General features: G+C 45.9%; 1 protein-coding gene across 1 annotated transcript; it reads left to right on the top strand.

The window, feature by feature from the left end:
- The first annotated feature begins 13,438 nt into the window (after positions 1-13,438).
- Positions 13,439-14,734, top strand: LOC137345696 (zinc-binding protein A33-like). The gene is made up of 2 exons (XM_068008960.1): positions 13,439-13,505; positions 14,250-14,734. The coding sequence occupies exons 1-2, from the start codon at positions 13,439-13,441 to the stop codon at positions 14,732-14,734; spliced, it is 552 nt and encodes a 183-aa protein (XP_067865061.1).
- Positions 14,735-16,518: the final 1,784 nt, after the last annotated feature.

Genomic DNA, 16,518 nt, shown 5'->3' with positions numbered 1-16,518 from the left:
AAAACTTGTCATAATCACATTGCAGTTTGTGAGAGATTGCTCTGCATAAATTGACTGTTGCGTTGCCTACATAACAACAGTGAATACACCGCAGAATAAGATTTCATTAGTTACAAAGAAGTTTGGGGCATTGTAACATGGTGAAAGGAGCCAAATAAAGACAAGTTCTTTTCTAATTGTGTATCTATGTTTATTTTCGATTGTATTAAATTTGAGGGCTGTTGCCAACTTAGTCTGTTATAATGTTGAAAGTTATCAAAGGTGATATTCTATTGAAATTCGGGGGAAGAAGAGGATGTGGATCATCTCTGGATTAACGTCATTTGGAGTGTTCATGTTTATTCACTTCCAGTATTCCAGTATCTCTGATATTAATCCCGGATTCACACTCTGCCGGCCTTAGTTATCACTGAAACAGCAAAGGTGGATGACACCAAAACAGTGGATAAAACACCGACCTCAGATCCCATGGAATGGAGATTTGCTGTACAGTAAGATTTGCAGCAATTCATCCTTCAGTCTTACTGGTGGCTCTGCGGTCAAAGTGTTACAACTGGAAGACATCCCAGAATTATTATTAATTTTTTGGATTGTCACAGCATCATCATCAATAGTTTGTCCGACAAAATGACATTGGTCCTCTTGGCAGCTGGAAGGTGTTAACTGGCTGAACAAACAAAACTCGCTAGGGTGCTGTCCCTTTAAGAAAACAAGTTCAGTAAAGCCTCCCCCCTCCTCCATATACTTCCTGGTTTAATGTAAGTAAAAGTGAGAATCTACCGCTGTTGAAATGGCTTCATTACAAGTATTAGACAGTCTGAGAGATGAAGCAATCTGTTCAATCTGTTTGGAGTTTGACCAGGATCTGGTGACCCTGGACTGTGGTCACAGTTACCTCCCAGCCTGTACTTCACAGTATTGGGAAGCAGTGCAAGGGAAGGTGACCTGCCAACAGTGTAGGAGTGAGTTCACCCACAGGAATGTCAGACCCAACTGCTTTGTTTACAACATTGTGGAGAAACTAAATCTGAGCCAGGATCAGAAACAGGCTGAGACACATTTCCACAGTGAGGAGCACGAGGAGAAGCTGAAACTCTTCTGCAATGATGATCAGAGAGTGATCTGTGTGGTGCGTTCAGTGTCCCATCAGCACAAGGACCATGAATTCAATCCTAAAAAGGAAGCTGCTCCACTCTATAAGGTTCGGCCTTTAGCGCTGTTCATTATGTTTCAGTCTCATTGAAATCTAATAAGGATTTTCATCCCCTCTCCTGTCAGCATTCCAAAGGGATCATTCCCTCCGTGTACCGTGGTCCACTGCTCCATTCCCCGACATCTCGTCCCCTTCCCACGACACCTTCCCATGCAATCGCAAGAGGTGTCACACCTGCCCTTTTACCTCCTCTCTCCTCACTATCCAAGGCCCCAAATACTCCTTTCAGGTGAAGCAGTGATTTACTTTTACTTCTTTCAGTTTAGTATACTGTATTCGCTGTTCACAATATGGTTGCCTCTACATTGGGGAGAGCAAACGCAGACTGGGTGACCGCTTTGTGGAACACCTCCACTCAGTCCGAAAGCATAACCCCGAGCTTCCGGTTGCTGGCCATTTCAACAACCCCCCTGCTTTCATGCCTACATTTCTGTCCTCCTGGGCCTGCTGCAGTGTTCCAGTGAACATCAACACAAGTTCAAGGAACAACAGCTCATTTTATGATTAGGCACGCTACAGCCTACCGGACCGAACATTGAGTTCAATAATTTCAGACCATGACTGGTCCTTTTTTAGTCTAATTTTATTTTATTTTGTTTTATCTTTTTTTTTAACCATTTTCCTGCCTTAAACTGGGTCTTTCATGTTTGTGCTTTTGAACAGAACTGGCCATTATTCTGTCATTTAACTTTCTCTCTGCACTAATGCTTTGTCTTTCACCACATCATTATCACACTCCCTTTGCCTTTGCCCCATGACCTCCTTGTCAATTATTCTCTGTGACCCTCTGTTCTATCAGCACCTTCCCTTTTGTTATCTTTTGCCCCACACCCAGTTTATTTGCTTTCAACCTATTACATTTCTAACCTTTGCCAGTTCTGATGAAAGGTCACTAGCCTGAAACATTAACTCTGCTTCTCTCTGGTGGTTAGGAAAGCATATGGGATACTTGCCTTTATTAGCCGAGGCATAGAATCTCAGAGCAGGGAGGTTATGATGGAACTGTATAAAACACTAGTTAGGCCACAGCTGGAGTACTGTGTACAGTTCTGGGAACCACACTATAGGAAGGATGTGACTGCACTAGAGAGGGTGCAGAGGAGATTCACCAGGATGTTGCCTGGGCTGGAGCATTTCAGCTATGAAGAGAGACTGAAAAGGCTAGGGTTGTTTTCCTTGGCGCAGAGAAGGCTGAGGGGGACATAATTGAGGTATACAAAATTATGAGGCGCATTGATAGATTAGATAGGAAGAAACTTTTTCCCTTAGCGGAGGTGTCAATAACCAGTGGCCATAGATTTAAGGTAAGGGCCAGGAAGTTTCGAGGGGATTTGAGGAAAATTTTTTTCACCCAGAGGGTGGTTGGAATCTGGAACGCACTGTCTGAAGGGGTGGTAGAGGCAGGAACCATCAGAACAGTTATAAAGTATTTAGATGAGCACTTGAAATGCCATAGCATACAGGACTATGGGCCAAGTGCTGGAAAATGGGATTGGAATAGATAGGTGCTTGATGGCACAGACACGATGGGCCGAAGGGCCTGTTTCTGTGCTGTCTGATTCTATGACTCTCCACAGATGCTGCCAGACCTGCTGAGTATTTCCAGCATTTTCTTTTTTTATTATGGATATATTAGGACAGTTGACCGAAAGTTTGGCCAAAGCGGTTGGTTTTAACGGGTGTCTTGAAGGAGGAGAGAGAGGTAGCGAGGAGGAGAGGTGAGGGAAGGAATTCCAGACCTCCAGGCCCAGTCCTTCAACAGATCCTTCCAAACCCGCGACCTCTACCACCTAGAGGGAGAAGGACAGCAGATGCCTGGGAACACCACCACCTGCAAGTTCCCCTCCAAGTCATACACCATCCTGACTTGGAACTATATCGCCATTCCTCACTGTCGCTGGGTCAAAGTCCCGGAATTACTTTCCAAATAGCCCCAGTGTGGGTGTACTTACACCCCAAGGACTGCAGTGGTTCAAGAAGGCGGCTCACCACCACCTTCAGAAGGGCAATTAGGAATGGGCAATAAATGCTGGCCTGGCCAGTGACGCCCACATCCTACGAACCAATAAAAAAAACTGAAGCACAATCCCAATGGGAGAAGCAGTGAAAACCAGGGATGTCCAAGAGACCAGAATTGGAGAAGCGCAGAAATCTTGGAGGGTTGTAGGGCTGGAGGAGTTACAGAGGTACCTCAGATACTCCAGCAAACAATACCTGTAACATATTCAGTGTAGGACATAAACAAATCTGCTTTGTAGCAGATGGTAATCTAATATTTAAACACTAGCAATATGTCTCATATTATCAGGCAGCGCAGTAACACTGGTCTCTCTTTATGGTCATTTACAGCACGAAAGTATAGTCGGTCAATGGTGTCTCTATCATGAGAAAAACAGAACGAATATGAAGAACCTATTCTCTCCCCACAGACCCGTATCTACCTTTGCTTCTAAAATTCATCAGTTTTCCCTGAACAGTTGCAGTGGTCTATGCCTTAACCATCCAGTGTGTCAAAGCATTCCATACTCTAACAGCAGTCTGTGTAATGGCATTTGCCCGGCCACCTCTCGTCACCCAATTCATGATCATTTTATTGTAACTGCCACTGAGAATGAACTCTCCAATCACGGCAAAGTGATTCTTACTACCGGTCTGTCAAAAACACTTGATGATTTCCTTTTAAAACATCTCGGTTCCAGGGAATGCTGCAAATATCATTGGATTCGCTTCAGAAACAAATGGAAGAGATTTGCAAAAGTCAGAAGGAAGAAGAAAGCAGAAATAAACAAGTTGAAGGCAAGCTGCCTCCGAATCCTGCACTGAAACAAATCAAGCTGCAAATTGGAACAGGACAGATACCAAATTCCTTCTCCAGCACAATGTTGCAATACCATGCATATTATTGCTGACTCATAATGAGAAAGTGGGGACTTTTTTGTGAGAGTGATTTTAGATTTAGGCGATCATTCAGTTAGTCTAGAAATGGGACTAATTTCCTGATAGGAAGTGTTGCAAACAGATAGGTTCTGTGTGCCTAGAATGAGATATGAGTGGATAACAGCAGCTTCTCTTTTTCATTTCAACGTTCGCCTCAGAATACACTTTGGCTGGGGATTTAACAGGGCTTTCTGTAATTCTATCTGGAGTAATGAAGATGGATAGATATGTTTTTAGGATTGTTGGTCAATCTGGAATACCGCTATCTATTAATATATAAAAATGATACTTGCAATTCCTTTCAACTATATATTTTATATATTCCTATGACCAAATTTACAAAAAACATTCCCTATGTAAACTTTATAGAATAGAATCATTGAATAATCCAGCACACAAGTAGGCATTTGACCCACTGTGCCTCAGCCAGTCCTTTCTAAGTGCAATCCATTTAGTCTGCTGCCTGCCCTTTTACCATAACACAGCAATATTTTCCTCTTCCCATATGTATCCAAGTTCCTTTTGAATGTTATTATTGAATCCGGTTCCACAAACATTCAAGGCCGTGTATTCCAGATCACAACAGTTTGTTGCACAGTGCAGAAAACACTAAATGTAGCAACGGAGGATAATGGAGCTATAGGAAAACTAATGTCAATTATAACTAATATCAATTCTTCATTGCAAGTAATGATGTGTCCCATTTTCCTGGAATATTATTTACAAAGTCTCCAATGATAAGCAACAAGGTTTTCTTTTAGGCAGTCAGACTGTCAGGATTACTTCGACAATTCTTTTGGGCCTCCTTATCTCGAGAGACAATGGATATGCGCCTGGAGGTGGTCAGTGGTTTGTGAAGCAGCGCCTGGAGTGGCTATAAAGGCCAATTCTGGAGTGACAGGCTCTTCCACAGGTGCTGCAGAGAAATGCGTTTGTCGGGGCTGTTGCACAGTTGGCTCTCCCCTTGCGCCTCTGTCTTTTTTCCTGCCAACTACTAAGTCTCTTCGACTCGCCACAATTTAGCCCCGTCTTTATGGCTGCCCGCCAGCTCTGGCGAATGCTGGCAACTGACTCCCACGACTTGTGATCAATGTCACACAATTTCATGTCGCGTTTGCAGACGTCTTTAAAGCAGAGACATGGACGGCCGGTGGGTCTGATACCAGTGGCGAGCTCGCTGTACAATGTGTCTTTGGGGATCCTGCCATCTTCCATGCGGCTCACATGGCCAAGCCATCTCAAGCGCCGCTGACTCAGTAGTGTGTATAAGCTGGGGGTGTTGGCCGCTTCAAGGACTTCTGTGTTGGAGATATAGTCCTGCCACCTGATGCCAAGTATTCTCCGAAGGCAGCGAAGATGGAATGAATTGAGACGTCGCTCTTGGCTGGCATACGTTGTCCAGGCCTCACTGCCGTAGAGCAAGGTACTGAGGACACAGGCCTGATACACTCGGACCTTTGTGTTCCGTGTCAGTGCGCCATTTTCCCACACTCTCTTGGCCAGTCTGGACATAGCAGTGGAAGCCTTACCCATGCGCTTGTTGATTTCTGCATCTAGAGACAGGTTACTGGTGATAGTTGAATAATGAGATAATCATTAATGAGCCAGGCACTGTGCAAATGACTGCTGGCAACACCTGTACAGTCACATTCAGCCGGCCTCCGACACTGGAAATATCAGAGGAATGTATAATGGCATTAAGAGAGCTTTTGGGCCAACCATCAAGATTGCCCCCCTCAAGTCTAAGTCATGGGACACGATCACTGAGCAACGCAAGCAAATGGACCGTTGGATGGAGCACTACATAGAACTGTACTCCAGGGAAAATGTTGTCACCGACCTCAATGCAGCCCTGTCTCTGCCAGTCATGGATGAGCTGGATGGACAGCCAACAAAATCGAAACTCAGTGATGCCATTGATTCTCTGGCCAGTGGAAAAGCCCCTGGAAAGGACGGCATTACCCCTGAAATAATCAAGAGTGCCAAGCCTGCTATACTTTCAGCACTCCATGAACTGCTTTGCCTGTGCTGGGACGAGGGAGCAGTACCACAGGACATGCACGATGCCAATATCATCACCCTCTATAAGAACAAGGGTGACCGCGGTGACTGCAACAACTACCGTGGAATCTCCCTGCTCAGCAGAGTGGGGAAAGTCTTCGCTCAAGTCGATTTAAACAGACTCCAGAAGCTGGCTGAGTGTGTCTACCCTGAGGCACAGTGCGGCTTTCGAGCAGAGCGATCCACCATTGACATGCTGTTCTCCCTTCGCCAGCTACAGGAGAAATGCTGTGAACAACAGATGCCCCTCTACATTGCTTTCATAGATCTCACCAAAGCTGTTGACTTCATCAGCAGACGTGGTCTCTTCAGACTACTAGAAAAGATCGGATGTCCACCAAAGCTACTAAGTATCATCACCTCATTCCATGACAATATGAAAGGCACAATTCAGAATAGCGCTGCCTCATCAGACCCCTTCCTTTCCTGAGTGGCGTGAAACAGCCGCTGAGGCCCTGTGCTCTGGAATTCCATCCCTACAGATTTCCACCTCTCTACCACTCTTTCCTCCTTTAAGGCGCTGCTTAAAACATTCTTCTTTGATTAAGCTTTTGGTCACCTGTGCTAAAAACTCATTATGTGGCTCGGTGACAAATTGTATCTGATAATCGCACCTGTAGCACTTTGGGACATTTTCGTGCTTTAAAAGTGTTACATGAGTGCAAGGTGTCCTTTATTTCAACAGCAACAAGCTGACAGTCTGCAGAAAAACATTGCGTTCAAATACAACGAATTGCACCAATTTCTGCATCAGGAGGAACTGAACCTGAAAACTAAACTGGAGAAAATGGAGAAAACCTTATTGCAGAAAATAGAAGAAAATCTGAATAAAGTTTCTGAACAACGTGTCCACATTAAACAAACAATGACAGACATGCAAAGGAGACTGACCCTACAAAACGCTGAATTTCTGCAGGTATTAACTATTGGTACATGACAAATCATCCACCAGTTACAAAGCAAACAGGTTCGAATATCCTTTGCTCAGCGAGCAGAAACGTCGGGGCCGATGTTAACTGTGTAAGTGGATAGTTTTGAATGGGTTAAAATCAGGCCCATTGAATTGTAGAATAAAAGACGTATAGAATTAACAGCCCCAATTTTCAGCAATCCACTCAATCGTTAGGTCAGATGCTTGTTTAACCCCTTTATATTTCACTCTCCATTTAAAAACCAAAGTGGATTAAAATCAATGGAACGTAAATAAAGTGACCCTGTTCCTGCCGAACAGGCTGGGTTCATAACTGAGTTACAGAATCTTACAGGGCAGGAAGAGGATTATAAAATAAGTTGCACGTCTTTTATACTTTGATTTTGACAAACAAATCTGAGAAGCTGGAAAGCTTAATTAACTCTGTTCCTCTCTGACCTCCCAACTTACTGCTTACAATACAGATTTGAATGATAACATCACCAAAACATTTTTGCTTGGCAATCAAAACATTTGTGCATTACTTATGAGGAAAGGAATTTATCAACAATGGAAAAATGATTTAATGAAATACAAGTAGGAGAGATGCATAGAAAGAGTTACATTTTACCCAATCCATGGATAGATAGATCAATATTCTAATATTGTGTAATGTCTAGTTGAGTTTCTATGAATTCATTCCTTTTAATTTTGCGAAGCTACATTTGTAAATGAAAGCATTTTAGTTTGAAGTATGTTGGTCTGTGAACACTATCTGTTTTATTTCTGTAATTGTTCTTGTTAATTTGGGTCTCAAAGTTACAAATTCAGTTTCATTAAAAACCATATTTCAACACAGGGGTGTCCAACGTTTTTTGATTGGGAGCCACATTACAATCTTTGTCTTATATAGATGAGAAAATGTCAGAAAGATAAAGGCATTAAAATTTTATCTTACAATTAATCAACAACTGATGTGCATTTTTGTGAACAAGCTTTAAATGAGAAGACTAATTTATTGACTTTATGTTTTTTTCTTGTCATTATGTTGAACACTGACTTAATGATATATCTGGCACTGTCTTCGCTTGCATTTGTAATCTGTCTCTGCCCCCACACTTGGTGTAGCGATGTGGAATATTCCGGATAGATGCCCATGTGTCAGGAGTGATCTTGATCTCTTTCTCTCCGTTCTCTGTGTCTATATCTCTCCCCTCTCTTTCTCTCCCCCTCTGTCTATTGCTCCCCCTCCCTCTCTCACACGCTCACTGTGTATTTCTCCCGTCTTTGTTTTTCAACCCTTTCTTTGTCTGTCTTCCCTCTCTCTCTCTGTCTCTCTCCTCCTGTGTCTTGCCTCTCCTTCTCTCTCTGTCCCCCTTCTCTCTGTCTCTCCTGTCCCTCTTTCTGTGTCTCTCCTCCCAGTCCTTGTCTCTCCTCCCTTTCTTTCCATCCCTCTCTCTCTGTCTCTTTCCCCCGTCACTCCTCCCTCTCTCTTTTTCCCTCTCTCTGTCTACCCCCTTCTCTCTCTCTCTCGCTCTCCTCCTCTCTGTTTCTCCCCTCCCTCTCTCTCTGTCTCTCTCTCTCTCCCCCTCTGTCTCTTCTCCTCCTCTGACTCTCCTCCCTCTATATCCTCTCTCTGTCTCTCCTCCCTCTCTCCATCTCTCCTCCCTCTCTTTCTCTCACCCTCTCTCAGTCTCTCCTCCCCCCTTACTCTCCTCCATCTCTGTCTCTCACCTGTCTCTCCTCCCTCTCTCTGTCTTTCCCCTCTCTCTCGTCTCTTTTTTCCCAAAAAATACTTTATTCATAATCATTTGCAAATATGCATTAGAAAACAGTTCAAATCTCAGAAAGTGCAATAGAGATCAGATTTCTTCAATACAGTAACATGAGGTGGCTCACAACCCATGCCATTCCATTTTGTATGCAATGTATTTAGCAAAAAACATTTTGGTGCACACAGCCCGGGGGGTTTTACATGGGTTCCAGCCCCTCGGTTCACTGTGGTGGAGGACCTTACACTGTGGTCTTTCCCCACTGAGCCTTTGCTGCAGCTGCCTCAAGCTTTAGTGTGTCCCTCAGCATATAGTCCTGGACCTTGGAATGTGCCAGTCTGCAACACTCGGTCATGGACTACTCTTTGCGCTGGAAGACCAGCATGTTTCGGGCAGACCAAAGGGCGTCTTTCACCGAACTGATAGTCCTCCAGCAGCAGTTGATGTTTATTTCAGTGTGCATCCCTGGGAACAGCCCGTAGAGCACTCACTCCTGTGTTACAGAGCTGCTTGGGATGAACCGTGACAAAAACCACTGAATCTCTTTCCACACCTGTTTGCAAAGACACATTCCAGAAGGAGGTGGGCAACAGTCTCTCCCCCACCGCAGTCACCTCAAGGCAGCATGTGGAGGGGGTGAGACTCCGGGCGTGCAGGAAGGATCTGATGGGGAGGGCCCTTCTCACCACCAGCCAAGCAACGTCTTGGTGCTTGTTTGAAAGTTCTGGTGATGAGGCATTCCACCAAATGAGTTTGGCAGTCCACTCGGGGAAGCATCCGACAGGATCCATCATCTCCTTAGACCGCAGGGCGTTGAGGACATTCTGCGCAGACCACTGCCTGATGGATTGGTGGTCAAATGTGTTTTCCCACAGAAACTTTCCCACGAAGGATAGGTGGTATGGCACGGTCCAATTGGGTGGAGAGCTTTGCAGCAATGTGACCAGACCCATCCTTTGCAACACCGGGGACATGTAGAACCTCAGCACGTAGTGACACTTGGTGTTTGCGTACTGGGGATCCACGCACAGCTTGATGCAGCTGCACATGAAGGTGGTCATCAGGATGAGGGCGACATTGGGTACATTTTTCCCGCCCTTATCTAGAAGTTTGAACATTGTGTCCCTCCGGACCCGGTCCCTTTTACATCTCAAGATAAAGCGGAAAATGGCTCGGGTGACTGCCACGACGCAGGAGTGGGGTATGGGCCAGACCTGCGCTGCATACAGCAACAACGTGAGCGCCTCGCACCTGATGACCAGGTTCTTACCCACAATGGAGAGAGTTCGCTGCTCCCACATGCTCAGTTTATGGTGTACCTTGGCTACTCGCTCCTTCCAGGTTTTTGTGCATGCCCCAGCACTTCTGAACCATGTCCCCAGCACCTTCAGGTAGTCTGACCTGACAGTGAAGGGGATAAAGGATCGGTCAGCCCAGTTCCCAAAAAACATGGCTTCGCTCTTGCCGTGGTTAACTTTGGCTCCCGAGGCCAGTTCGAATTGGTCCCAGATGCTCATCAGTCTGCGCACAGACAGCGGATCCGAGCAGAAGACGGTGACGTCATCCATGTACAGGGAGGCTTTAACCCGAGTGCCTCCACTGCCTGGGATTGTCACCCCTCTTATGCCCGCATCCTTCCTAATGGACTCAGCAAAGGGTTCAATAGAGCAAACAAACAAGACAGGGGAGAGAGGACAGCCCTGTCTGACTCCAGATTGGATCAGGAAACCTTCTGATTCCCACCTATTGACTGCCACTGCACTACTGATGTTTGTGTAGAGCAGTTTGATCCAATTGCAGATTCCCTCCCCAAACCCCATTTTGGAGAGCACGTCCATCATGTAGGTGTGTGATATCCTGTCAAAAGCCTTCTCCTAGCCCGGGCTGATGAGGCAGGTGTCCACCCTCCTGTCCCGTACATAGGCGATCGCATCCCTGAGTAGCGTGAGACTATCAGAGATCTTCCTGCCGTGTACAGTACGGGTCTGATCAGGGTGAATCACCAACTCCAGAGCAGACTTGACTCGACTGGCTATGACTTTGGACAGAATCTTGTAGTCAACATTAAGCAGTGAGATGGGCCGCCAATTTCTGATTTCTGCCCTCTCCACCTTCCACTTGTAAATGAGGGTGATGATGCCTTTCCTCATGGATTCTGACATGCTGCCGGCCAGGAGCATACTCTCATATACTTCCAACAGGTCTGGGCCGATCCAGTCCTACAGGGCCGAATACAACTCAACCGGTAAGCCATCGCTTCCGGGAGTTTTGCTCATCTTGAAGGACGTGACAGCCTTTGTCAGCTCGTCCAGAGTTATCGGTTTGTCCAGTCTCTCCCTCCTGCTGTCATCTAAGACCTCCCTGATAGATGACAGGAAGGACTTGGTGGCTGTGCTGTCTGTGGCCTTCACGTCATACAGCCCAGCATAAAAGGATTTGCTGGTCCTTAGTATGTCCAGACTGCAAAGATGTTACTGAGCCATCCTCTTCCTTCAGGCTGCTGATCACAGAGCTCTCTCTCTCTGTACCTCATCCTGCTCAATGGAGCGGACTCTGGACCGGAAGTTGATCTTGGAGGCCTCTGTGACAAAGAGCGAGGCCTGCTGGCTCTTCACCTCGTGGAGATCCTCATTGACCTCGACCCCCATTGACTGCAGTCGGAGCAGATTTTGCATTCTTTTCTGGAGTCGGGACATTTCCCTCTGTCTCACTCGCACTCTCTGAACACCTTTGAAGATAAAGAACCTCTTGATGTTCTCCTTGATCACCTCCCACCAGTGAACCGGAGACTCAGAGAGGGGTTTCACGGTTCTCCAACCTTTGTAATCCCTTTTGAGTTCCTCAGCGTTCTCTGGGGTTAGCAGTGTAACATTGAGCTTCCATGTCCCCCTGCCAACCCACTGGTCGTCCTGTAAGTGACAGTCGGCCAGTAAGAGGCAGTGGTCGGAGAAGAACACTAGCTTGACGTCGGTGGATCTGAGCGTGACAGCACGGGACACAAACAGGAAGTCAATGCAGGAACGGGCAGACCCGTCCCATCATGCCTAGGAGTATCTACGCTGCACTCTGTCTGCAGGGCTGCTGAAGACATTGTGCAGCTTGGCATCTTTTACTGTTTCCATTAGGAATCTGGACGTAGCGTCCAGTTTGTTGTCGTCACTGCCGGATCGTCCAGCTGCATCAATGCTGCAGTTGAAGTCACCGCCTAGGATGACCGGCCTGGACGTCGCCAGCAGCAGGGGGAGCTGCTGGAAGATGGTCAGCCGCTCGCTGCATTGAATCGGGGTGTACGCGTTGATCAACTGGAGCGGAGCATTGTTGTACATTACATCTGCTATGAGGAGGTGACTGTCCACCACCTCCTTAACTTCAGAGATGGTGAAGTTACCTCCCCGCAGCAGAATATCCAGGGCGGAGGAGCGGGAATCATTATCCCCTGACCAGATCGATGGCCCGTGGGACCATCATCGTGACCATTGTCTGTAGGTGCTGAGGTGTGGTATTCCACACTCCTGCAGAAAGAGTAGGTTCACTTTGACCTTGACGAGGTAGTCCAAGGTTGAAACACATTGCGTAGTGAATTTAATGCTACGTGCGTTAATTGAAGCAATCTTTATACCCATTTTTAAGTTAGTTCTTGCTTCCCACACCATTTGTCCTTGCTAGTCCCAGGCCTTTGGTGTGTTCCTGCATACCCATAGTGTATGCAAGCTGCTTCATGTTCGTTGGGCTCAGAAACCCCTCCTGATTTCCCATGCAGGTTTGTTCTGCTGGGGTGACATTGTGGGGGGTCTTGTAGGCAGGAAGGATTGGGTTGTCCTCTGCTGTTGGTATCTTTCCCCTCTGTTCCTCCTCAAAAAACATCAATGCTCCCGGCTTCCCGGAAATGGAGTGCGCCTGACATTTCTTTGTTCTCGGTGTCCCGGAGCTGGGATGCACTGGGCATGTCGCTAAGCTCAGCGCTTCGGGTTTGGGGCGGGCTGGGCCCATCACAGCTTCCAGTGCCCCAGAGTTGGGGGGCTTTATCTTCCAGCTCCTTTGAGTTCTGCCGCTTCTTTTGCAGGTGCTGTCGTTCCAGCACTTCCTCGTCCACTGAGGAGGAGCTGCCGCAGTCTGTCTCAGACGATAGCCTCCTCTTGCCACTGGTTTGGGTGGTGGCCTGTTCCGTTTTTGGAGGTTTTTTCTTTGTGGTTGTGTCAATGGTCCCTGTCTGGCTGATTTCCTAAGGCTGGGCACTAAGGCAATTGTATTGACATGCCACATTCATGGATATCACTCAGATCAAATCAAGAAACCTTAAGTCTCGGTAAAGCTTTACATTTGTGTAAAGTTGTAATCAATGTTCGGATGCATTTCAATGCTTTGAGTGGTTGATGCACTGTTTGAACCCATCAAGGTAATTGGAGTAAAATTTAAGATATGTTTCCTAAATATTTACATATATATATATATATATATATGTTCCATACTCAGAGTACTACAGACTATAGCAGGTTACTTTCTAGGTGCTAATCTTTTAGTTTCTTTACAACGTTGACACATTTGATGCTGTGTCTGAATTCTGCTCACCCCAGTCTCATCTTCTCTGAGAGCATGACAAGAATGAGAGTTGGTTATTTTTTTTTTATTCATTCATGGGATGTGGGCTTCTCTGGCTATGCCAGCATTTATGCCATTCCCTAATTGCCCTTGAGATAGTTCCAAGTCAGGATGGTGTGTGACTTGGAGGGGAACTTGCAGGTGGTGGTGTTCCCATGCATTTGCTGCCCTTGTCCTTCTAGTTGGTAGAGGTCGCGGGTTTGAAAGGTGCTGTCTAAGGAGCCTTGGTGCGTTGCTGCAGTGCATCTTGTAGATGGTACACACTGCTGCCACTGTGCGTCGGTGGTGGAGGGAGTGAATGTTTGTAGATGGGGTGCCAATCAAGCGGGCTGCTTTGTCCTGGATGGTGTCGAGCTTCTTGAGTGTTGTTGGAGCTGCACCCATCCAGGCAAGTGGAGAGTATTCCATCACACTCCTGACTTGTGCCTTGTAGATGGTGGACAGGCTTTGGGGAGTCAGGAGGTGAGTTACTCGCCACAGGATTCCTAGCCTCTGACCTGCTCTTGTAGTCACAGTATTTATATGGCTACTCCAGTTCAGTTCCTGGTCAATGGTAACCCCTAGGATGTTGATAGTGGGGGATTCAGCGATGGTAATGCCGTTGAATGTCAAGGGGAGATGGTTAGATTCTCTCTTGTTGGAGATGGTCATTGCCTGGCACTTGTGTGGCGCGAATGTTACTTGCCACTTATCAGCCCAAGCCTGGATATTGTCCAGGTCTTGCTGCATTTCCACACGGACTGCTTCAGTATCTGAGGAGTCACGAATGGTGCTGAACATTATGTGGAACAGCATCTCCCGGACAACCCAAAACGATTTCAACATTGCATCTGTGTGCTGGGATTGAAAGGATTTACATCAGGGAAACACGACTGGGAGGTTGAGGTGGACCAGGGGACCAGGTCAATGATCAGCGTATTGACAGAGTCAGTAAAAAGAAAATACCTCAGAGATCTGAGCACACAGAATGGCGACTGGGTCATAAATCCTTATACAACCAATTGGATGCAATGGTTGCTGGAATTCTTTGCACCCAAGAAAAGAAACCCGAAACAGATTGATCACCTCACACTTCAAGTGAATCCAAAAATGATTGGCATTTATTTGGACTATGAGGGAGGGCAGGTGTCCTTTTACTATGCTGAGAATATGTCTGACCTGTACACACACAGTGGGAGAATGACTGGAAAAGTGTTTTCCGTCTCAAATAATCAAATGAAGCTCCATCTGCTATCGGCATAAATCTGATGGAGAAATGAATCGCTAAAAATCAGATTTAGCGTTCATATTTTTGAGTCATGTTGAAGATTTTAAAAAGCAAACCACAACAGCCATTCCTTTGCTGTCACTCTGGATTATCTTGTGGATGTCTTTGGAATTATAAAAGAGTAATTGACATTGTTCTGGAATAAACTCTCGCTGTATTCCAGCTGAACTGAGACTGTGCTTTTTTCTGTTATTGAATAAAGGACGTAATGGGGAAAGCTGTGATTAAATGCTTGTGATTCCATGGGTTTGCAGTCAATTTCAGTCCAGGCTGCTGCATTCAATTCATTTTGGATAGTCTGCTTTAGATTGTCAGGACTTTAAAATGAAATTGAAGACGCCCTAGTAACAGTAAATAATACAAAGTAACCAGACATAAAACGGTAGAATATACCGAGGGACGGAATTTCATCCAGACAAAATCACAAATGTGACAGTCCTCTCAAAGGCAGAGCTCCCAAATGTGTTGGCAAACAAATGCGGCTTCGATGGGTTGGTAGTGGGGAAAATTCTAGAGTCTATTATCAAAGATTTTAAAGCAGAGCACTGGGAGAACAGTGGTAGAATCGGACAGAGTCAGCATGGATTTACGAAAGGGAAATCTACTAGAATTCTTCGAGGATGTAACTAGTAGAGTTGATGAGGGGGAGCCAGTGGAGGTGGTTTATTTGGACTTTGAGAAGGCTTTAGACAAAGTCTCACATAAGAGATTAGCATGCAAAATTAAAGTGCATGGGATTGGGGGTAGTGTATTGCGATGGATAGAAATTTGCTTGGCGGACAGGAAACAAAAAGTAGGGATAAACAGATCTTTTTCCGATTGGCAGTCAGTGAGTAGTGCAGTACCTCAGGGATCGGTGCCAGGACTTCAGCTATTCACAATATACATTAATGATTTAGATGAGGCAACTCAATGTAATATCTCCAAATTTGCAGATGACACAAAACTGGGTGGGAGGGTGAGTTGTGAGGAGGATGCAGAGAGGTTTCAGGGTGATTTGGACAAGTTGTGTGAGTGGGCTAACGCATGGCAGATGCAGTATAATGTGGATAAATGTGAGGTTATCCACATTGGTAGCAAAAACGGGAAGGCAGATTATTATCTGAATGGCTATAAACTAAGAGAGGGGAATATGCAACGAGACCTGGGTGTACTCGTACACCAGTCGCTGAAGGTAAGCTTGCAGGTGCAACAGGTGGTAAAAAAGGCAAATGGTATGTTGGCTTTCATACCGAGAGGATTCGAGTACAGGAGCAGGGATGTCTTGCTACAATTATACAGGGCCTTGATGAGGCCACACCTGGAATATAGTGTGCAGTTTTGGTCTCCTTATCTGAGGAAGGATGTTCTTGCTATAGAGGGAGTGCAGCAAAGGTTTACCAGACTAATTCCTGGGATGGTGGGACTGATGTATGAGGAGAGATTGAGTCAGTTAGGATTATATTCGCTGGAGTTCAGAAGAGTGAGAGGGGATGTCACAGAAACTTCTAAAATTCTAACAGGACTTGACAGGGTAGATGTAGGAAGGATGTTCCCGATGGTGGGTGAGTCCAGAACCAGAGGTCATAGTCTAAGGATATGGGGTAAACCTTTCAGGATTGAGATGAGGAGAAATTTCTTCACCCAGAGAGTGGTGAGCCTGTCGAATTCGCTACCACAGAAAGCAGTTGAGGCCAAAACATTGTACGTTTGCAAGAAATAACCCTTGGCGTGAAAGGGATCAAAGGATATGGGGGGAAAGCGGGAACAGGTTACTGAG

The sequence above is a fragment of the Heterodontus francisci genome, chromosome 29, assembly GCF_036365525.1.
Source record: "Heterodontus francisci isolate sHetFra1 chromosome 29, sHetFra1.hap1, whole genome shotgun sequence".
NCBI classification, from domain to species: Eukaryota; Metazoa; Chordata; class Chondrichthyes; order Heterodontiformes; family Heterodontidae; genus Heterodontus; species Heterodontus francisci.
The sequence above is the reverse complement of the archived record's forward strand: the minus strand, read 5'-3'. Positions and strand labels throughout refer to the sequence as shown.

What these genes read in the sequence shown, in the direction of transcription:
- LOC137345696 (XM_068008960.1), top strand. Translation starts at nt 13,439, where the DNA reads ATGCTGTGTCTGAATTCTGCTCACCCCAGTCTCATCTTCTCTGAGAGC. An exon ending in CATGACAAGAATGAGAGTTG is followed by an intron (nt 13,506 to 14,249) that starts GTTATTTTTTTT and finishes TCAGTATCTGAG; the next exon opens with GAGTCACGAATGGTGCTGAA.